Below are 24,003 nucleotides of genomic sequence, written 5' to 3'. Positions count from 1 at the left end.
TCGAAATTCTATCGAAAAATGGAGGTCATTATTTTATTAAGTTAAAGTGGTCCTTAGGAGAAGGGAACTCCCTATATAAATGGGTAATCTAATGAAATGAGAAGGGGAGTTTGAGTTTATAAAAATATTATGCAAGTATTTCTTGCTTGAGCGTGAGTGATTCCTCCGACAATCAAGTGTGTGACTTGGTCGCGTGAGTCGCGTGAGTGTCTTCCGCGATTAGCAACGTCGAGTGATTCCGTTGCCCCCGGTGAGTGGCTTCCTGGGACTATCTCATCCTTCGCGGGTTTTAGCCTGGATCAGAGAGGGGAGGTCATGGAAGCTCGAAGCTAGGGGTTACTGAGCCCACCGATGACTCCATGGATGGCTCCAAGGGCTCTTTGTCACGACTGTCGAGCTTAAAGCAACGACTTCATGTCCATCGCTACCTCAACCACGGCCACCATGAAGGTGATTCCACGTCCAGACATCTCAAGCTGCACTCCGCTGAGGATTTCGCAGGCATCGCCCTCATGAAGCTCGTCAGTGTACGATCCAAATCACCTACCTTCTCTCTCTCTATATATGTACGATTCAAATCTGTTTGTTTGTTTTATTTCGTTGGATATTTGTTTTGATTTGTTATGTTGTGTTTAGTTGCTGTTTGGGGCTGTCCGTATGACTTGTAATGGACTGATTATATTATTTATTTGCTTCCAATAATATATTTGGGATGATTTTGTTTGTAAAAAAAAAAATGCGTATCGTTCTAACGTACCGTTCCACGCGTCGGTGAGAGAAGGTCACTAGTACTCCTACTTCCGTGTTGTGTAAAAGGAAAACTAAAAGTCCTTTACACCCTATTTTATCCCATTAATGGCAGAAAAGCAAAAGATAGATTCGTAGAATGTACTTTTTGTTTTTCTGATCTTTTTCAATCTGGAAAGATGAAAAGTGTTTAGAGGCACACGCTCGGGGGAGTGATGTTTACTCCTACTCGAATAAACACTGCCACGCAAAATAGTCAAACCCAATGAAACAAAAATGAAAAAAAGAATGTCCCAAAAACCTCTAAAAAAAAATAAAACAATTAAAAATTTGGTATAAAAGCCATATCCGTAGGTACACGTATACTTATTTGTACACATGATACGAGGAGTGATCTTCGCACCCCTAAAGGAATTTGATATTCGCGTTTCACTTTTTATTGATGATACTCCACTTTGTACGTGAAGTTACTAGTAATTTCACGTTGAAAGTGAAGCGCGAATATCAGTTTCCACCCCCAAATTATTAATCGCACTTTAAAGAGAGGGCAAAAATCAATTCCTATTGAGTTCTGCACTTCCCAAATGTTAACAATTTGAAGAGTGCGAAAATCAAACCTATATTAATTTTTGCCTCATTCTTAAGAGCGCGATTAACAATTTGAAAAGTGCGGAAAGAACTCCCTATATTCAAGAAAAATAGGAGTGTAACACATTTCCTAGACACTTGTGTACAGATTCAAGTAACGGATTGAGACGTGGGGTCTACTAACCCACCCATGCCATGCCAGCACGAAACAGTCAACGACCCCCACAAAAATCCAATCCTTTAAGAATCCTCCGCATATGCCTGTCTGGTTTTGCACATCCCCGTCAGAATCATTTTCAGATCGCACCCCCACAGCTACACTCCACAGTGAATTCAGAGTTCGGAGAGAGTTCGGAGAGAGAGAGAGAGAATGGGTCACGGAAGCTCGAAGCCAGGCGATACGGAGCCCACCGACGACTCCACGGACGGCTCCAAGGGCTCTTCGTCGCGACTGTCGAGCTTGAAGCGGCGACTTCACGTCCATCGCCACCGCAGCCACAGCCACCGTGACGGTGATTCGACGTCCGGACAACTCAAGCTGCACTCCGCTGAGGATTTCGCCGGCATCGCCCTCGTAAAGCTCGTCAGGGTACGATCCAAATCACCTGCCTTCTCTCTCTCTCTCTCTCTCTCTCTCTCTCTCTCTCTATATATATATATATATATATATATACACATACATACATACATACACACACATGGATGTTTAAATTCAGGACGGAGCCAAGATTTTGTTACGGAGGCAGCGATTCGAGAGGAAATTTTGCGTAGCGATACCATATGATATTTTTAAAGTTTCCATGCTCATTGGCTAAAATCTAATCCTGCCAAAGAACATATTAGTAGAATGTAAAAGTAAAAATTTGCAGATAAAAAACACGACTAATTCCCCAGTGTCTCAAGATGTAGAATTAAAAATGACAGATGAATGTGCAACTATGTTTTGTTTGAGAAAACCTTGGAAAAAGATACATACTTCCTCCGTCCCAAAAATATTGTCCAGTCTGCATAGACGAGAACTTATAAAAACTGCATTTTATCAATAAAAGTTCAATCTTTTTTTGATGGATTAAAAGAACACAGTAATATTTAGTGACTAACGGCAAAAAGTTAGAATTTTTTTCCACAAAAAATGAATTATTTATAAAAATTTCATTTTGCGGACCGGACAATTTTTTGGGATAGAGGTAGTATTTGTATGGGGGACAGGGCCACCCCACCTACTGCGTTGGCTCCGTCCCTCCATGTTTTTAAGGGCGTAATTGCAGTAGAAGTTATATGATAGGGCTGTAAGTGAATATATTTGCTTCTTGTTTTTGAAGGCGGAGATGAAGTTCAAGGACAAGTGGATGGCTTGTATTTCTTTCGGAGAACAGACTTGCCGTACAGTAATATGTGATCAACAGTTAAGCACCTCCTTGGCTTATTGATCTCTCATTTCTTTGCTTGTTCTATGCATTTCCCGCCATTGTAGTCTCTGACTCTCTGCTTCTGTTGTACGATAGCATCTCCAGTAACAGACTAACAGCTCCTTTGGCTAACTAGGTGAGAAACGAAAGACATTGGTGAGAAAAGAAAGGATTTTCTTTTGTCACCATCTCATTTGTATAGGCAAAATAATAGAGAGAATGAAGTTTTTCTTATCAATTTGTCCGGCTGGACAACACGAAAACAGGGAAGAAAGTGTAATGTGTTTTTTTACAAAGATAACCTTTCATAATTTTTAGTATTTTTTTTTGCGAAATGAGTGCATCAAGGAAATCATTTAGCATTGGCGGAGGGAAAAAATGGACGTAAGGTGAATGAAAGTGTATATTCTGAGTAAACTTTTGAGTAAAAACTTCATTTGAAATGAAACACTCTGATGGGCAAATCCAACATTAAGTACAATGGTTCGATAATGGCACAATTGTAAATTTGAGATGAAGGAAATGGTTTTGTAAAATGTGAGTAGTATTTGAGTCTCCCTTAATTTGAGAAAAAATGGGAGTAAAACATAATTTGATATGGGTTTGAGTCAAAGAATGGAATTGGATTTTTGGAGTGGTGTGAACTAGTGGATATTAGGAGGTTTTACTTGGATTTTGGCTCTGAGTGAAAATAAAATTAAAAAAAGAGAGAGTAAGGACTAGAGATACTCTTAAGAGGTATGGCATTCGTTCTTGAAGAAGGCATGAGAGATAAGAAAAGGTCAGAAAGCTTGGGGTGGGGGGAGATTTGAGGGAGGAAAATCAGGTTGTAGTTTCCTTTGATATACTGTTTTCTTTGCACAAGCCTTTTGTCGTTTTGGCAAGTGTTTTCAATATATATATATATTTAATTTTTTGCGTTAGAAGATTTGTGAGTGTATATCTAATATAGTGAATTGAGTGGTAAGTGGCATCTCTGTATTTGAATTATTGGGAGTTAATATGCTCAAGATATTAATTCTGGTAGTAATGACAGGCTTGACAGCCTTTTTGGAGTTTAGAAGAACTTTGAACTTGTTTTGAAATTAACGGTTGTTGACTGTGTCTTCTTGATGGTGCAGCACAGACAAACCCACCTGGAACTCTGTGAGTGTTTGCTGCTTTACTTTCCTAAATAAAGTGTAGTATAGTAGTAGACCCATAAGGTTGTTTATTCTTACTGATTCGATAAAACCTAAGAGTATATATTCTCTCTACAGGAGAAGAAACTTCTTTTGGAAAGAAATGGGCCTCGTGTTGCAAGGATAACTGTATTTGAGGTGTGTATTGTAAAGAGTACCTCAGTATAGCTTCACGACTCATGACCATCTTGAATCTGTTTAAAATTCTAGTGGTTTGTTAACTTTGTTCAATAATTTTAACCCTGAAAGAACAAGTTATGCAAACACAATGCCATAGTTTTACAATAATTGACTGTCTTTTTGCCACTAAGACTCGAATTAATGGACATATGAGCTAGACATTGGCATGGGCATGCATTAGAGAATCCCAGAGATAGATGCATCGATGTTAATCAATTCACTCATGTTGGCCCACATTGGCAATGCACATAGTAAATCTAAGCTTCCATTTATTTCTGTTGAGTTAATTGACTTTCCATGTCATGCAGACCAATAGATTGTCCAAGAACAACCTCATTGGGTATTGTGAAGTTGATATATTTGAATTCCTCACTCAGGTTAGTTTTCTTTTTCCTGGAACAATTTTTAGTTTCCATTTGTTATCCACATTTCAGTTTCACGTGTACCTTTTGTATCTTGCTTTCTGGATGTTGGGTGGACTTGAGTTAAGAGGATAATATAAAGAAAGGAGAGAATTTATTTCTTTTGTGTGCAGTTTGAATTTCATCATGAAAAACCTAGAATTCATGCCGTTTTGCTGTGACAATAGTGTGCTGCATGTTTTTTTACTTGCCTGCATGGATGTTTTCCGAGTTTTCTCCTATCAGTCAATGGAATCGAAACATCCATGCATCAAAAGTTTTGTTCTTCTTTTTGTTTTAAGCTTGTATTTGTATTGCATGCTATTCCTTTTGGAAACGATGTAGAGAACTGTAAACTTTTTTTGTAATATGATCAGAATCGATAGCAGAAAGCACGTGAACAACCATTTAGTTTCATTTCAGTACAAAGTTTTGAATTTGCGGAAATGATCAGAATCGTTAGCAAAAGGCATGCACTATTGTTTTCATTTTTCAGAAGATATAGTTAGGGGTAATAAATGAACCAAACAGCTTGAGTTTGAGTTCGTATTCGCTCATTAAAAGCTCATTTGAGATCGGTTTGTTTATGAAACCGAGCTTGAACATATTTTTGAAGCTTGTTTTGCTTTCGAACAAGCTCGAACAAACTGCTGCGCGGCTCGTTCAACTTATGATGTATAAAAAATTTAAGCTACTTGAGATTAGTTTGTGATTGGCTCAATTAAAGCTTGTTTGATATTGGTTCGTCTCATAAACAAGCCAAGCTCGAACATATTTTTACAGCTCGTTAGTTATTCAAACCAAGCTTGAACAATCAACTGTTCATCTCATTCAGTTCGTTTATCAGCTCGAGATATAGTTGTTGTTGTGGACATTGGAATTGAATTTACACTCTCAGTTTTTTCTTCTAGATAGTTCCAAGAAGTATTTGAAAAAGTCAAAAGGCTTGAAGCATGGAATAATAAACCAAAATTGTCAAAGTGAATGTGGTATGATGGATTTAATTTGTACAAGTCAGCATATTACTACTCAATTTTGGAGGCTATTTCTACAACAGTTTTGTCCCGAGAGTAGTTCCCACTTTCGTTTGATTATAAGCGAGCAGATTACTGTGGGAGGGTCCATGGTTATTCAATTACTCCTTTTGTCCTGAAAATTCTATCAAATTTGGAGGCATAATGTTCCAAGATAAAAACACTTAATGTATTGGAGTGCTTGGACTTCAGTGTTCCCTTGGCTTGGATCGGTCCTATATTTTTTTGGAAGCTTGTAAAGTGTTCTGTAAAGAGTGATATGGTCGCATAGACAAGTGAAGTATTTATTAACTTCTCTTATGATTGAAGGTCCTTAAGAGACACTTGTATTACTTGTGGGGCAGAGAAAATGCATGGACAAATGAAGTATTTATCTTCGGGAGTGAACTATGAGAATGTCCAATATTTCTTGCAATCTTTAATTCTGCTTAACTGTACTTAATTAGTGTTGTAGTTATGGGATGCCAATATGGAATATAAGCATCCTATCGTTTACTTCAACAAGTCACTTTCCATGAGATCTTTATGCCCAGTTTCATATAGCAAATTTCACTGTAGATGGATTAAAATTCATTCTCAATTGGGCTGTGCCAGAAATAGCACATTTAGGAATGTTCATCCAGGTTTTCTGTGTAACACTAAGCCTTAAGGACTCTAAGTCTATCATGTTCACACCCAAGTCTCCCAATTATCAAATTACAACCTCATTGACTGGTGTTCATGACAACTTCATTTGCAATTTACAACTGATAATATGCTTTTGCTATTTTGTTTACTGGGTCCTTTTACACTGAAGGCTGTGTAAACATGGTATTATGAACATTTTCGATTGTGGTTTCCTTTTTTATCAGCAAAATTTTTCATGTTTCCAAGATCTTCCTTTCTGCGCTAAAGTACAGAAAGTCAATTAAAATAAGGCAAATAGGAAAAGAATCAGTCTCTTTCCGAAATTATCTGACTTCTTACTCTTACTCTTACTCAGTGGAGTGACTAAAGATAGATAGCAAAAGACAGCGGTTCAAGCTTCTGTCTTGATTGTCGGATTTCATTGATAAATAAATAGGAATAAGTGTTATTGAACGATTTCCTGCAATTCTTCCCAGTATGATAAAGCAAGGGGATGCCATCTTACACAAAAAGAGGCTGATCACAAAAAGCCCTGATCTGTACCAGAAAGATCAATCTACTCAATAAATTGGTTGAAGGAATGACAGACCTCCGGATCCCAACTGTACAAGCTACTTGCTTAAGTACTCTTTAGTCTGGCATAGCTATACATAGAAAATATTATCACATCAGAAACTACAAAAGTGGGATTATTTGTGTTATTTTGTTTAGAGAAGGCATTAGAGCCTCGTGTGTTGGTGACTCATTTAGTAGCACTCTGGCACTGACTAACGATGCTCGTTTCAATACTTGCATAAATGTACTTTGCATTTCTCTTGTAACCCCTTGAGCTGGTATAAATTTTGATTTTCTAGCTTCATTAAATTTTGGCACCAGTCATTTCCTTATTGAGGATTTTCAGCATTTCAATGTGGATTCAGTCAAACTTAATGATTGAGCCTATATGTCAGGTTTCACATGTTTTCTATTGTTCCTGCTGGCACAGTCTCATATGTTGGTTTTTTTGTTGTTGTTTCTCTCGGGCTTAGTGGACATTAATTTGCAGGATACGGATTCTGATGTTGAGGTACTTAACTTGTTGGATCCATCTTCACCTGAAATAGTTGTCGGCAACATTTCTCTTTCATGTTCTGTTGAGGTATGGACTACCAGGCAACTACCATTTTCTGATTTGTTGGTTGAGACTGTTACCACGATATTGTTGTAGATTGTATGACGATAAGTTTTAACAATGACAGGATCCAAGTGAAACACAAAAAAGTTTTGCAAGGCGTATCCTGTCTATCGTGGTATGGAACTTTTTCTTCTTGTATCTTATGCACTCAGTTTTGTAAATCATGATCTGCCTTCCCCATCTACAGTTACGTCTGTATTTGACTTGTTTTATGAATTTCAACCCTTTTGTACGTCTAGAACTAGCTATTTATTTTCTGCAAACATGATGGATTGATCTTAGGCGAGATTCTAATGTAAGATGGCTGCTTTTGGACAATACTATAGTCTATAAGGCATGTGCACCTTTTCGTGGATCTTTGGGGTTGGTTTGTTCCAACATCCCAATTGATTGATGTGCAGAATGAGACCAGAGATGTGGATCATTGACTGGTTACTTTGTTCCTTTCAGATTGTTGTGTTGAGCTCTTTTAGTATGCTTGGGATTTCTTTGATTGCTTAGTCCTCTGGTACTTGGCGTAGGAAAACTCCAATTTAGCAAGAGCAGTAAATGGATCAAAATGCATGTTGGAACCTAATTTTATGCTATCTTCTATTAGTTAGTGACTATGATTCCAACAGTACATGGCTCAAAGTGGATGTTTAATAGTCACTTTAGCCGTTCTATATTGTTTGTCAAAAGTATGATTTGGGTTGTTACAAGTAGTTTTGTGCCTTTTAACAGGGTAGATAGCTTCAGAGTGGTCCCTTGGCTAGTTAGTGATGGTGTTCAAAATGTCGATTCTTAATTTCTTAGTAATCTATTGGGAGTCTGGGACCATAATTTCTATACACCTAAGGCCCTCCTAGGGATGTGAGGTTGCTTGGTAGCTAGAGAGTTCTACTTGGGTTTAGCTATTGCTGAGTGTCCTAGGTCTCTCTGCGGAGTGTGGTTGATTTTATCCCTAGATGGAATGCGTGGACAACAAGAACAGTACCAATGAAACCCCAATCAATGGGGTATAGGTGGGGGAGGACTGTAGATAGACCTAACCATTAGCAATATATGCACAAAGTGGCTGCTCTTAGAGAGGGCAGGCGAACAAAAACTTTAGATCTTAAAGAATATGGGCCCTTACTCCTTAGCCCATTACCCTTGGTCGGGACCATAAGTCAATAACCACAAGGCATATGTAACAGGTCCGAAGCACTTTTAATTTTGGTAAGAAGCAGTAAAGGTTTCAAAGTTTCTATCTCTTGCATCATGTAAGTTCTAGCAAAGTTGCAAACTATAAATAGTTGGAGTGCAGAACTGCAGATAGATTGGGAAAAAGAGGAAGCAGGCGAGCTTGGCCTCTAGCTATTATGTGGATTATTTGGCGGTAGGGATGGCAATTTGAACCGAACCGATGGGTACCCGAACCGTAACCGAATTTTTTCTCCGAACCATAACCGAAATTTTCCCCGTGGGTATGGGTATGGTTAAGGCCTTGTATAAGCGAATGGTATCGGTTCGGCTATGGTTTAGCTGTTACCCGAACCGATACCCGAACCAATAGTTACCCGAACTGAACCAAAATAATAAAATTACATAAATGCCCTATATATATAGAGAGAGAGAGAGAGGTGTAGTGTATGGTTACACACAATCTTACTCTTTTCTCTCGCCGCCTCTAGAACTCTCCCTCTCTCTCTAGTCTCCACTCCACACACCACCAACAGTCTTCGACCAAGCCCCACCGAGATCTCCGCCATGATCTGCGAGTTTGACGGCAACGGCAATGGCCACAAGCTCAATACCAAGGATGTCCGATTCCGCGTGCGAGCGTTGCCGTGAGAAGTTTGCAGTCAATGGGACTTGATTTCCCCAAGAGCATCAGTGTGATAGCTGTATGTCCCAAGGGAATGGGTCGGTATGTTCAAGGGAAGCAAATAAATGGTGCGGGAATCAATTTGAGTTTTGCAGTCCACCAGATCTCTTTGTCTCAGTATATGCATGTAATATATATAACGTGATATTTTGATAGAGAGAGTCTGGATCAACAACACAACTCACAAAATCTTCGTCGTCGACGGTGTTGCTTTCTCGATGACTGTTCTCAATGGTTCTCTCTCCCTCTCTGTGTTTTGTTCGGTTACCCAATAGGTTCGGGGAATCCCCAAACCCGGTTATGGTTCACCACTCCCCTACCCGTTTGGGTTTCAGGGATCTCGGGTACAGATATGCCAATATCCGCCCCGAATGCCATCCCTATTTGGCAGCAGCATAACCACAATTTTTTTGAGGGACGGTGGAGCCTTTCTTAAGTTCCAGAGTAATTGGGTTACTTGAGGTGATTTGTGTCCTGTTTTGCAGTTTTATTTAGTCTATCTCAATTTTGTGATGACATCTCCTTTGATTCTTTTTTCCTTTTGAATTAACTTTACTTAGCATTGGAAGTAATTATCTAACCAAATTTACTGTTTCTAGTATATCTCTAACACACCATAGTGGTTAATGTTACTCCCTCCATCCCATTTTCTTGGCCCATGATACCATTTTTTGTTGTCCCAAAATATGTCCATTATGACTATTTGATGGCCATAATTGGGTACATCTCTTATTTTTCCCTTTCTCTTCAAGTCACAATCAGTAGTGGAGCAATTTTTTGGCATCGTATAAGATGTCAAATAAAGGATATTTTTGCAAAATTTTATTATTTTTAGTTTGTAATGATGATGTTCCTTGAAGAGTTGGATTCTCAGAAAAGCCCAAACATTATGGGACGGAGGTAGTATGATGATATATCCCCATGATTACAGTGGTGCCTGGAATCTGTATCTAGCGCCGTCTCTTGTGCATTATACAATGCTTATTACAATACTTCTGTTTATAACTTCGTTTCAAGTCGATGAAGGCCATTGAATTCAACTTCTGGAAAACTTAAGCATTTCTTGGCTAGAAAAAGACCAGTCACATATTAAAGTTAATAGATATGGGTTGATTGTGTCCTATTCCTTTATGATGAAAATCTTACCCATTTGTAGAACATTGAGTTCTTTCTGTACTTTATTAATTAGAATTCCAATTGGCACACTTGACTATTCATATATACTCATATATTGTGGGGTTGGATGAACAAATATAGTCAGTACTTTATAAAGTTGGAAACTACTTGCTTGTGTAATTTCTGATTGTCATTTTTTTTTTTCCGGTTTCCCCAAATATGTCATCACTCCTCACTTATGTCAGCGTGGAAATATATCTTTCACACTGAAGATTGCTGAAATATACAATATGTTGGTAACTATGCCCCAGCTGATTTCAATGAATTGAACACCTATGGTTTCTTCAGGACTATAATGAAGATGGAAAGCTCACATTCTCTGAGTTCAGTGAATTAATCAATGCATTTGGCAATAAACTGGCAGCTGATAAGGTTTGATGTTGTTTTTGTGTGTATTGTTCCTAGTACCTCTTTTAGAACTTTATCTGTATTAGGCCACTCGTTCTTTGTCTGAGAGGCATATTTCTGCATTGGAGGTGACATGAATATTGAGAATAGCCTTCCGATGTATCTCTAGTGCCATAGTTGGGCTTTAATACTTTTTCCTGGATTTTCCTTCCCTTGGTTTCCTTTTTGATGGTTTCTTATCTTTTGATTTTGCAATTGTGGATTCAAATCAAAATCTAGCCATCCAAGTGTTCATTCCGTAACCATGCTGTATAGTTTTTTCCCTCTGTAAATTTTATCGTCTAAGCAAGTCATTTTATTTGGTTGTTAGAAAGAAGAGCTTTTCAAAGCAGCTGATCTGAATGGCGATGGTGTTGTTAGCATGGATGAATTGGCTAGCCTTCTTGCTATTCACCAAGAAAAGTAAGGCTATTTAAAGTAAAGAAGCTTGGCTTTGGTCTGAATGATGCGCCATTGTTCCTTTGTTTCTTATTTTTTGATATAATCACCGACTTGAGATCCCTATGCGTGAGGTTTGTGAGGGTGATATTAGGTTGGTTTCTTCCCATGATTTTGTTGTCTGCATTCATCTGTCACTGGTGGTCCTCAGTTTAGTAGTAAACTATGATATTTATCTAGACGTATGTTTCTGGTTGAGAAGATTGTCCAAGTTTTGGTCTTTGACATTTAGGCAGCATGTCTTTTGGTTTTGTTTAATGTGCTTGTCACTTGTGTTCTTATGCCGGTTGCAGTTTAGGGTATTGACGCATTGGTCACTTCCACTCTTTTTTCCCTTGGTCTTTGAAATGGAGAGAGAACCAAACTTAGTTGCTGTGTTTGGATGAGTTTTTGGGAATTTTTTTATGAGAGTAATGATTGAAAGTAGGGGTGATGAGTGGAGAGGGATAATGAGAGAAATGAGAATAATGATTGGAGATAGAGGTAATGAGTGGAGAGTAATGATTGGAAGTAGGGGTAATGAGTATTTTTTGAGTTAATTTTTTTTTTCAAGATGGGAAACGAACAAGGCAAGTATTTAGCTTTTGTGTTTGTCTCTTCTAAATCATCCTGTAATTCCTTTCTTCTTTTTTTCCCCACATATACGCATTTACTATATCAAGAAATTGAAGCATTTCATCCCTGGGGAAGCAATGAAACACATTTGCTTTGACCTTACAACTTTTGGTTGATGCATAGGGGTTTCAGAAATCTTATTTTTACTCGTATTTCTTCATTGTAGGGAACCTCTTATCAATTGCTGCCCTGTCTGTGGTGAATTCCTTGAACCTTCCGATAGTCTGAACAATATGATCCATTTGACCCTTTGTTTTGATGAAGGGACTGGGCACCAGGTTATGACTGGGGGATTCTTGACTGATAAACAGGCTTCATATGGGTGGGTAAATTTTGAATGTGAAACTTTTTATTATTATCATAATCCAACTCTTTCTTCCACATTTATGCATGAGTTTCTATGATTCAAATTCTAAGATGAATTATTTTCTTTAGATGGATGTTTAAATTAAGTGAATGGGCCCATGTTTCATCCTATGACATTGGTCTGAGATCTGGATCAAGTGCTTCACATATTCTGGTATACTCTCCCTCTATGTTGGCTCATGCTTCATCAAACTACATTTCCAAGAAGTTCCACTTAAGCATGGTTACTTCGAATTTCTGTACTCACATAACAGCCAGGATTTTACCTAATAGAAATTGGTTGCTACCTCCTCTGTAGTCTTTTAGTATTATATGAACTATGGCAAAGAGCACCCTATGTGGTTAACCTGGAGGACTATTCATAGTTTAACAAGTTACCAATTGTTGTCATAGATGATTGTGTAATTGTTGGCACAAAGTCAGAAGTGCGACAACAAGGCCTTTTATAGCTTTCTGGTGTAAGTATGATGCCGTACTTGATCTTTTGATCAGGGTGACTTGGATTAGATTCTCAATACTTGATTTTACTACTGCAAAGACATTTAGATATTGCTGCACACGCTGTGGCCTTAGAATTAGATAACTCTTTTTTCCAATTTGAAGATAGAAATTATCCTGCGAGTTTCGTCTGAATTTTTCCTTCCTATTCAATTGCTTCTGTTTGTCATATTTCACGTGCTTCCAAGTTCTACCTACATAATCCACATGAAAGCTAATCTGTCTGGATGAGTAGTACTTCTGCATGTATGTTGAGTGTTGTCCTTGTTTAGTAAACTATAGTTCGGGACTGGTTAGAAGATTAGGGAACCCAACTCGTGTGCTGTGATTCCTTTGTTTGTAGAGTCCTTGAATGCTTGTTGACGTTCAATCAGATGTGATTAATTCCAAAGCAATTTTGATCATGGGTTTTAATTCTTTAGGTTTTTGATCGAAGTTCAAAGAGGCTAGTGGAGGAATTAATTGATGGGAAGATTGTCCTTTCCATGAGAGCCCTTTATCAATCTAGAGTAGGGCTTCAGCTTATGGACAAAGGTACAGCGTATCTTAGTTAAGCATTAGCATTGTTACATTGGGAAACCTGTAAACATACAATAGTTATCTGTGATCACCACTCTCTCTCTCTCTCTCTCTCACACACACACACACACACACACACACACACACAAGCACACACACAGAGAAGGGTTTTGGTATGAGTGATCATGATGCTTCTACAGTCATTTGAACCGTGGATCCTTAAATGAAGTGAAAAGTTAAATCAAGGTTCCAAGATTATCTGTACCTTTGTAGCAAGGTGTGAAAAACATTTAAGTTTGCTATTTAGAACTGAATTTAGCGAGTGCAAGACTTCTCATTATTGCTTCCCATATTTCTCTTCTGTAGGATGAAACAGAAAAGATTTTGTTGCTTTGTTGTATCCTTACTCGGAAGGGGATGTCTATTCATAGCTATTTCCTTGGCACATCCGTGTTTAATATTCGAAGCTCATTGATTTTTCCACAAGACCGAAACTTTTTCCAATGGGATGGAAAGGCTTTAAGGGCGATGAAAAAGTTGAGGGCTAGGTCAAATTGGTTACTAACTAGTTAACTGTATGCTTGAAAATATAGAACATATCAGCATTGCTCAATGTAGTCCATGGGTTCCAGCAAGAGATCACCGTTTTTTGTTTTAAGAGCTCAAATTCTCTCTTGCTTCACCTCCACCTCGTAGCATGTTTGCTGCGCTCAATTTTATTTATTTATAGCTCTGTGTAAGTTCTGATCTTTTCGAGTAGTTTGGTGCTACAACTGGGTGCAGGGGCAAAAGAACTCTTGCAGAGCATCTCAGAAAAGCAAGGGAAGAAAATGGGTTCAGTTGAATCTGCTAAAGATATACCGAAGTTCCTTGATTTTTTTAAGGCATGATAATCTTCTTCAGTAAATGTCAACTTGTGATGTTGTTATCGTGTTTTTGGTTTATAGAATGTTTCTTCTCCTTGGTATTGAGGATAATGCAATTGAAATTTGATGCTTGCAAGCCATGTGCTCATGTTTTTTAGTGACAGGCTGACAGCTGACTCTGCTTTGATATGAATTCATATGCCTGTCCTTTTCTGAAGTTGCATCGAATGACTAGAATCATGTTACCTTCAGTTGCTTTTGGATGCAGAGTCGTTGAGTGATTACTACTGGTCAACTACATTAAGAAGTAGAAGATTGATAGGAAAATGCAAGATTTAGTTAGTAGGCCCTAAAAGGACAATTAGAGTATTCAGTTATACATGCTTAATTTGGTGAATGTACCTAATTACATCTGCCTTGAGTTCTTGACAAAGTACATGAACCAAAGGGGTGTTAGCAAATTAAGGTTACAAACACAACATAGCAAGCTGACATGTTAACCACACTAGGAAGATATCATTTTTTGCAGTTTAAATTCCCAGAATGTTATTTCATTTTTCTAAAAGACTTTACAAATAGTTTTGGAGCATAATGGAACCGATTGAATAAAAATAGGATAAAAACGTAGTGCGGTCTCCTTTTGTTTTCATGGATCTTACCCATGTTATGTATCTACTTTTGCTCTCTGTGGTAAGATTATATTTGAATTTGGTTAATCACTATGGTTGTGCATTCTGGCTTCATATGCAGCCACATTCATGCAGTTTTCTTATGCTTAAGTTACATGCATTTGTCTAAATTTTCAACCCCACTGTTTTACAGGATCAAATTAAAATGGCTGAAGTCAAGTACCCATTGGAGCATTTTAAGGTAGGTTAAGAATTTGACAAAACTTTCAAGATTTTTGAGTTAATCCATAAAAAATGAGCTTTCCTTCCAGGCATCTCTTTAAACAATACTTCTTTGACACCTTTGCATTGCTTGAGGTTGCAAAGAGATGCTTGATCAACATGTTGAGTGGTGTGGATTAGAGTTATGGCATACTATTGGGCAATCGAAATAGCTACAGATAAACGTTAATCATATCCCCTTATTCAACTACTTCATCATGGCCATCTCCACCCATATATTGCTCTAAAGTCTCTTACATCCTTCTCTCTTCTATATCAATTTGGGAATGCTGGAAACTTATTTTTGAGACGGGTCGGTTTTCTTAGGCCGTCTGTAGACACAAGTTAGCTCAACTTATCGTTACTGGGTATAGAGTTAGTGGTTCCAAAGGTGTTCTTGTGCTGCAGCTCTATCATACAATGCAGTAATATCAACGAGGGTTCTAGAAGTATAAACCAGATTAGAAGTCAAAACTCTGGTTTCTCTAGTTGCAGAATGCAGCCTTAGCTTCCATTGACCGAGAATCAGGGAGTTAGCCTCTATACGCCAGGCTTATAAGTTACATAAAGTTTACCTCTTACTTGATTACGGTGCTACCACTATATATTATTGGCGATGGTGCTCCATCATTAGCCTGCTGTTGGTATTGAGTTTGTTGTTGCAATCTTCAGTTACTATGATCATCTTTGATGAAATCGAACATGTGATTTCAATGTGTGCAGACATTTAATGAATTTTTTATAAGAGAGTTGAAACCGGGTGCAAGACCAATTGCTTGCATGGAACGTGATGATGTTGCTGTATGTGGTGCTGATAGCCGTCTAATGGCATTCCAAAATGTTGAAGATAGTCTACGATTTTGGATCAAGGTACATATACTACTCCGTTGTAGTTTTTCAGACGATGTTTCACTACTTTTGTATGAATTCGCTTAATTTTGAGAAACTACATACGACCGCAGATGTTGGGAGAAGCAACAGTTAGAGTGAATTTTATCATCTTTACTGATTCTAATTCAATAGGCTTCTTTGCATTTCGTAAACCACTTTTAGCAATTCTGCTCTACTCTTATTCATTTAGTAGTAGGAGCTAATAACAGTAAGAACTGAAAAAACTTGCAACCTTGATTATTTTCCAAAATGTCAAAATGCATGTATAAGACAAATGACTCTGGTTTGGAGGTTTGTTTATGTAAACTAATTCTAGGACAGGTAGACGTGGCTTCAATCTCAGTTGTTGGAAAGAAGGCTGAAAATAAAGCTCACTAAATTAAACAGAATCAGGAACCCATTATTTAAATTTGGAAAAAGCCGCAGTCTTCTTTTTTTTTTTGGTTAAGTGCAACTGTGCAAGATTTTATTAAGCTCAACCAAAAGAATGAACATCTAGGGTGTAATCCCTTACAACAAAACAAATACAACTGCAAAAACTACAATCAAAACTGAAAGCTATACAGCGAGTAATATTGCACACAAAGAGACCTGTTTTTGGTAGACTGCTTCATACTTCTTTGTGAGCAAAGAAAGTCTCTAACAACTGCTTCAATCCCCTTAATTACCTGATCATGTCCCTTGGCTGCCCCCTGAAAGATCCTGCAATTTCTTTCTCTCCATAGCCCATACACAGTAGCTGCCAAACTGGATACAAGGCAGAGACATCTCAAGCCTTTGCCCATCACATGAGTGCAGTACCAGTCAATCACATCCACCAAATTAGTAGGCATACCCCGAATCATATTCTTTCTTACAAAGTGCTGCCACACAACAGAAGAATGCAGGCAATCAAAGAATAGGTTTTTATGCGTTTCATCTTCAGAATTATGGAGGCAGCAGGCCCCCTCAATTCGCAAACCCCAACTTTTCAACCTATCTTTTGGTGCCGAGTCTTTAAAGGACAGCTACCCATAAGATTAAGGACCATCTGGGCACTGTATTACCATTCCATATGATCTTGTGCCAAGGCTGAAGTGGATACCTCTTCCTAATGGCATTCCAAGCGGATTTGGCAGTGCACAAACCACTGGGATGTGGCAGCCAAAAACCAGAGTCCTCAACAGCAGGATTAGGTCTCAAATCTTCTTTATTTTCTTAATAAGGGATCTTTTTTTCTTGCTCTTAGGGTCAAAAGTTTTCTGTTCAAGGTCTTCTGGGAAAAGAATCATCCTCCAATGCTTTCACGAATGGATCCTTGGTGATATTCCGATTGGCTCCACAGGTACTTTGCAAAAGTTCTCCGTTATTTACAGTGCAATAAAGGTTCTTTCCCGATTGTCTTTTTTCTGATTTTATCTTCCAGGTTTAATGGTTGCAATTTGTTGCAGGATTATCATCGTTTCCATTTTCCAGTATCTGGAACTATTGAGAAATTTGTTGATATACCTGGATGCTTGTATACGGTATGGCAGATTTAATGAACTTGTTGAAGTTGGTTGCTCATCCACGTCTTTCTTGTTCATCTTTTACTCCCTCCTGATTAGTGTTGTATTTCTTACCTTCAAGGTTAACCCTATTGCTGTGAATAGCAAGTACTGCAATGTATTCACTGAGAATAAGCGGGTGGTATCTATTATTTCAACGAGAGAATTTGGAAAGGTTTGTGATTTCAGACATTTGACAACATCTTAGTTTCGACAATATTTACATGGGTGGTGAACTCTGTCACTGTCTTTGGACTCTTGGCACACACGTCTCCAACAGTAATATAGTAATCTCTCCCTATGAACCCGGCAGAATCTCTCTCTTTTTGGCAACTTATCGCTGTCTATAGGGAGGGGAAAAGAATTATGATACTATGTCCTTCCCTGATAACATCATGTTCTAATATAGTACATCGGCCTTTGTCCTATATAGTATATATACTCTTCTCCGATTGTGAAGATCTAGGATATTTCCTGGTGTACAAGCAAGAAAATCTTATTGTTTCCTCAAGTATTTCAATTTTGAGTAGTTAGTCTTGCATAATGCCATAATGGGGGAATACAGAAACATCATCTTCCTTTAAGCCATTACTGAGTAGTGTTCCATCAAATTGGGCTCCGTCAGGTCTAACTTTCATTTTTTCACTCACATGAAGTGATTCCAGTATACTTGAATCATCATCAAGATTGATGGCCCAATATACCACTTAGGGCGGCATCCAACTGCGCCTTTGAACTGAATCACTTGAGAAATTCAGCCATGCATCATGAATGACTGCATCTCACCAGTGACTTTGCTTCAAGCCTTCAACTCTAAATTTAAAAAACAAGTCTGCTGTTTTTTGGATGGAATCAAAAATCTGTTTTCGATAACAAATGATGAAGTTTAAACTTGGGTTCAGGTAGCATTTGTTGCGATTGGAGCTACAATGGTTGGCAGTATCACCTTTACGAAGAAGAAGGGGGACTATGTCCGGAAAGGAGACGAGGTTCACACTTTTATAAATACAAGGCCTTGCACTTTTCTTTCTTTTCTGTTCATTCCTGCAGTTTAATTTCTCAAAGGGATTCATTTCACCTTCATTTACTGAATTACAGTTCGGATATTTCTCATTTGGAGGAAGTACTGTCATCTGTGTGTTTGAAAAGGTCAGTACCTAATTAATTATCTTGAATTGGGGCATAATCTGAATATAATCAAATCTTCTTTGTACTTCATGTCATGTCTGGGAAGAAATAACATTGGGCACTTGATATGCATGATATTAATATTCTTGTACAGAGACAACCCTAGATGTGGGGAAAAGGGTAATGCATATAGGTCTTGTCATCTGCATGGTTGAAAATGGTGGTGCTTAAAATCTAGATTGTTCCTCATTCTTGCTGTCTTGGAAGATAAAACACGACATTCTTTTTTTCTCTTGACCGAAAAATGAGATCTTGATTTCTTTTGCTCCATGTAGGCATTGACATGGACACGCCACCGGCACTCAGACATGTAAATCTCTGAAAATTGGAGGACACGACATGTGGAGGACACGCTTAGGAACATATATGTGAAATATATGATTACAAACAAAAATAATACAAGCCTCTTACTACAATTTTAAATACCATATATCCAGTTCTCCACATGTATCAAAACGTTAATCACTACAGTATTTCAAGAAAAGATGTTTTATCACTCAGACGTGTTTTTATAATCAATCAACCATCAGTATCACACAAAAAGAAGACCGTGTGTTCTGAGAGTGTCAATAGAGTGTCCTAGCCTGCTCCAGAGTGTCTCAGGGTGTCCAAAAAAATTTGAGAAAAATATAGGACACTTCTTATTTGGGTGTCAAACATTTGTCCAGAGAGTGTCAGTGTCTGCCAAGTGTCCGATACTGATACATGACCTCCAGCGAAGTATCCATGCAGCATAGCTTTCAGTTTTGTCGCAAAATACCAAATGCAAATGCTAGGCGTGGGTTCCCTGAATCCATGGTGAGAGACAGAGAGAGTCAGAGACAAAGAGGATTGCCAAATTTTGGCAATTGGTAAATCTTGGGAAAAAATTGCACAAGCTTGCACAAGCTTTACCAATTGCCAAAATTTGCAATTTTTATAGCTAGCTATCGGACAACTCATTCTTGAGGTTCATGCCAACTTTTGGCATTAGCAGGGCATTTAAGTGCTGCTGGAGAAGCTCTTAGATGGATTCTTGTTTTGCTTCTTTGCATCATTAACATGTGCGCAGATTAAGAGTTTGTGATTTTGTCTCGTCAGGTTGATGGCTATCTGGCTATGATAAAAGAAATAGCCGGGAAGAAAACTCTTTCAAAACCAATATTGCCCTTATGAAACCGATGTTATACATATCTCTGCAGAGATTTCGTTATTTATCTATTGACTACTGGATTACTGGCCCAATTTTTGGAAATTCTGCAGGATTCAATAAAGATAGATGAAGACCTCTTGGTGAATAGTGCAAGATCACTCGAGACCTTGGTTGCTGTTGGCATGACATTGGGTGTATCAAAAAAGAAGCATCCGGAAGTTGGGCTGCCAAACTTGGACAAATGTGTTTTACAGGCTTAGAGCCTTGGACAGAATTACTCTCGTGAATAACAACAAATTCGGACTCATCTTCAGCCCAAACTTTGTGTAAATCCTACGCTAATACAAAACCACGACAATGGATAGGGAGATACATGTATGATGGTTCTTTTTCTGACAGATGCAGTAGCAATGCTAAGTGGGGCCAAAGTGCAGAAGGTACCGATCTCCATCATTTGTAGAGGTTTTCTGTTCTTCACAATGTTAAAACACTATTATTACTGATGCTTATTAACAATATGTAGTTGTCAACAGTAAAAAATATTGCTAATCTCCACCTTCACTGTACAATAAATACCTGCCAATGAACTCCTATTCTGTAAAGGTTTGTGATATTATGGATCAATCTCACATGACTATCTGGTGATTATTTCATGTTATGTTCAAACTGAAAGTATTCAGCATATGACCTGTAACTGTTGTTCCTATTTTACAAAGTTTCAATATGAGCTCGTGTAGCCTCCTATGTTGTAAGGATAGGGTTTTGGTTGCACCTTTGTCAACCCAACCTGCCCTGGCATCCCATCCCTTGCATATTGCTGCCACATTAGCTGCTCCTCCATTAACAACCTCTGTTTTTTCTCCATCTCTGACATCTGTACGTACGACGGTGGCGGCACTGGGAGGGAGGCGGAAAAAGGGTCGGCACACCCTATAGCAGCTGCGCTGCCTCCGCTTGCAGTCACAGGTGCCGGTAGCGCCAGCATCGCCGGCCTTCCGGCAGACCCAAATGCAATGCTGCTAGCACTTCCTGTGGCTGCGTAAACTGGCGAAGCCATTGCCTGGTTTATTGCTCCTTGTTGGTACATCCCATCAAGTAGCACTGTATCAAAACCACCGGGAAGAGATGGTTTCTGGTCCGACAAATGGGTTGTGGATTCAACAAGTGCTGTCTCCCAGTTGCTTGTATCTTTGAAGGCTTCCCATGCAGTTGTTGTGGTTGTCGTCTGAGGAACAGTTGTCCGTGCACCATCGTCAAACAAGGCTAAAGCCAATTTATCTCCATGTTCTTTGCTTGTCACCATATCTTCTGCCAAGTTCAACAAATCGGCTTCTTTTTCAGCAGTGCTATCCTTCTTTTCTAACTCCTCCTTCGCCTCTTCCTTCTCCTCTTTCTCCAGCTCCTCTGCAAATCCTTCAGGCGGTGGTAACGCCTTAATCGCGTTCATGTCCTCTTCAACTACAACAATCCTTGACTTGTCCTCTTCCTCTGTTTCATGCCTTTGTTCCAGGTAAACTACCTTCTTGTTAGGTGCAGGCGTGGACTTTTGTCTTATGTAATCATCCATAACAACCAGTCTTTGTTGTGCTATTTTTTCAACTTCCGGGTATTCAGAAGAGCGCGCAATCGCAACGCTCTTGCACAAGACATAGAACTCATCGAGCTCTTCAAACTGCTTTGATACACGGCTGAAGATCTCATATGCCTTCTCGCAATCAGCAATTTCTAGTGCCACGAACCGGTCGACTAGGATACTCAGTATTTCTGCTATGTCATAGTATATTTGAAAGCTTTCTTTCACTATAGGATATAGTGCCATGAGCACAACCCTGTTATGCTTTGCTGAACCTGTTTGAAGACAGAAACAAAAGTTTAGCTATAGAACTGGCGTGAGACTAAGCTCAGTTTGAATACTCCCATATGCGTATGCAACGTTTGATACACGATTAGGTTTTAATCTCATGGTAGACAGATATGCAGGACAAGGATCCCTTCTGAATTGGAGCCATTGTTAAGAAAGTGCATGGTACTTATTCAACTTTGGTACTTTTCTGTGGACTTATCTGGGTACCTTTTTGTTCAACTTTCATAACTACTGTTTTGGGCCTTTTATGAACTACGAGTACGTAGCATTCCAGGCATAACATAGCAGCAGAAAGAGGTAGGAAAAATAGAGGCCTAGAGTTTTTCACTAAAAGTTCCCAGGATACTATTCTAGCAACACTCATTCATTCCATATGTCCCTGCATTAGATAGCACCGGTACAAACCTGTTGGGCGGCATGCTAAAAACCGCTCCAAGAGCTGCATCAGATGATGGACTCTAGAGAAAAGACGCTCGTTCCTCATGTCGCACACCGGCGTGGATCTCACCGGTGCTGGAACCCCCTCGTCTTCGTTTTCACCGTACACGATACGCCTCCCTCTCCTGTTCTGCATCCTGTACTCCAGTTGCTCGTCGAGGTACAGCGCATACGTGCGCACAAAGGCTGAGTAGTCCCACGAGTCCTTCCTCCGCGTGTCGCGGAAGTCCGACATGTTGAGGAGGCGGGTCCCGCGCCTCGTGGTGAAGAAGGCCTCCTGCTCGAACGTTGGGTCCCCTTCGTTGAGCAGCCGTTGGACCAGGATGAGGGTCTTGAGCGCCACTACCCAGTTCTTGGTCTTGTTAAGGCGGTGGGAGATGGCGGCGACGCACCCACCGATGTGAGCCCGTGAGCAGGATGCGACGCCGAGTATCTCCCGGATGTGCCGCTCATCTGCAGGGTACTCTTCATGGCGGGTGGCCTTCACGATGGCAACATCGAGGTCGGCAAGGTCAGAGTTGCTGCCGACTTTGGCCAGGCCTATGCTTGTTGTGTCCTTAACTGCTCCAATGGCTTTTCTTAACTTGCTTGGAGCCATGGATTTAGGCCTTTTATGGATTGCTTGGCTTCTTGTTTGTGCTTTGTTTCCCAAGTAGAGGGGATTGGAACTGGAATATGCTCAATGGGGTGGTATTGTCAATTTTCGTAAAATGATTTGAGCAAAAACATGTCAATTAAGGACTTTTTATTTTTTATGACGACTCATGTTAAGAACCTTATGCTGGTAACTTCCATGCATCCATGCTAATTGTGTGCATATATACAGACGTGCATTTGTTCATGTATTTGGATGAACGGCGCAGGCATTTCCTACCGTAGCACATGTAGTCGACTTCCAACGTAAAACAGAAACACACTCATACAACAAGCGTTTTCGGTTCTCGTTTTGAAAATCAATGGAATTTTTTCCCCCCCAAAACTTCACGATTGAATTCCATTGCTTCGTTGTCATTCCAATTCCTTGAACATGGAATCCAGATAGAGAAACTACGCCGTTCATTTCTTAAGCCGATATATGGTTATTGGTTACAGTAGAGATCAAAGCTTCGTAACATCGGATGCGAAAAATTGCTTTCAAGTAGAATCTGAGGGTTCCTAAATGTGAGTTTTTATGATGAGAAAAATACTGCAAAACAATATATAAACAAACAAGCTAGGTGTTTGAAAGTACCTTAGGCACAGAGAGAGAATCTTGGAAGGATCGATGGCCCTATGTTTTCTGGTTTAATTTGGTTCTGTTCTAAGGTAGATGTAATCAATACTTTTCTCTTCAACCTGCAAAAGGAACTCCTCAAGAGTGCCCGTATATATCATGAGCTGTTGTTTCCCAGCTGGTAGAATATTGAAAAGGAAAAAGAGAGCAGAAGAAAAAAGATGTCTGTGTCTGTGTCTATGAACTCTTTCCCTATAGATCTCCTTTTGGTCTATTTCTGTTTTCTCTTTGACTGGACATTAATTGTAGGCTCCTCCCAAACACCACAAGTTAACCCGCAATTTCAGGTTTAAACATTTTGGCGTTGAATGGAAGTCATTGAGCCAAATGGCATGCATGCTTCACATATTAATGGTGGTCATGTCATTTTTTTTAGCAATCAATGGTCAAGAAGTTTCGAGACTACGTGGGACTTCACTACAGAGCAAAATACTGTGTATTTTTTCACCTCTCATGCATCTGTCTTCCTGTGTGACATGATGGTTCCTAAATTTTTCGAGTAGGATACATAATGGCAGAGATGTGTTTAGGATGAAGCATCCAACTCCTAATCAACTGGCAAAGAGTGGAGAGGCCGCCTAAGTTCATGTACTAGTTTTGGAGGAGATATTTAACTGATGTGAAACAAATCCCAATACTCCCCCGCACGTGCGACTCCTGACTCGCATGTGGAGAGGTCAACCAAGGATCCGGAGGATCATAATAAAATAAAGTGCAACTATGAC

The 24,003-nt window shown here is 39.2% G+C and overlaps 2 protein-coding genes across 4 annotated transcripts; one reads left to right on the top strand and one right to left on the bottom strand.

The window, feature by feature from the left end:
• Nucleotides 1–341: 341 nt before the first annotated feature.
• LOC131308854 (phosphatidylserine decarboxylase proenzyme 2-like) lies at nt 342–20,397 on the top strand. Of its 3 annotated transcripts, none has more exons than XM_058335892.1 (21): nt 342–527; nt 2,658–2,740; nt 3,866–3,890; nt 4,004–4,063; nt 4,414–4,482; nt 7,213–7,305; nt 7,406–7,456; nt 10,655–10,738; nt 11,085–11,176; nt 11,994–12,149; nt 12,263–12,347; nt 13,114–13,225; nt 13,994–14,094; nt 14,899–14,946; nt 15,690–15,836; nt 17,086–17,181; nt 17,288–17,362; nt 17,466–17,562; nt 18,290–18,372; nt 18,482–18,532; nt 19,814–20,397. In XM_058335892.1, exons 1-21 carry the CDS (start codon nt 360–362, stop codon nt 19,961–19,963), a joined length of 1,926 nt encoding a protein of 641 aa, XP_058191875.1. In that variant the 5' UTR covers nt 342–359; the 3' UTR covers nt 19,964–20,397. The 3 variants fall into 3 exon arrangements, with proteins under 3 accessions (XP_058191875.1, XP_058191873.1, XP_058191874.1); XM_058335890.1 differs by lacking the exon at nt 342–527 and adding an exon at nt 1,551–1,924 and having other exon boundaries at nt 17,466–17,558; nt 18,286–18,372; XM_058335891.1 differs by lacking the exon at nt 342–527 and adding an exon at nt 1,551–1,924.
• LOC131308856 (putative clathrin assembly protein At4g02650) lies at nt 18,421–23,786 on the bottom strand. Its single transcript, XM_058335893.1, has 2 exons — nt 21,973–23,786; nt 18,421–21,551 (listed from the first exon to the last, which is right to left on the bottom strand). The coding sequence occupies exons 1-2, from the start codon at nt 22,601–22,603 to the stop codon at nt 20,422–20,424; spliced, it is 1,761 nt and encodes a 586-aa protein (XP_058191876.1). The 5' UTR covers nt 22,604–23,786; the 3' UTR covers nt 18,421–20,421.
• Nucleotides 23,787–24,003: the final 217 nt, after the last annotated feature.

Source organism: Rhododendron vialii, chromosome 11a (assembly GCF_030253575.1).
Source record: "Rhododendron vialii isolate Sample 1 chromosome 11a, ASM3025357v1".
Taxonomy (NCBI): Eukaryota; Viridiplantae; Streptophyta; class Magnoliopsida; order Ericales; family Ericaceae; genus Rhododendron; species Rhododendron vialii.
The sequence above is the reverse complement of the archived record's forward strand: the minus strand, read 5'-3'. Positions and strand labels throughout refer to the sequence as shown.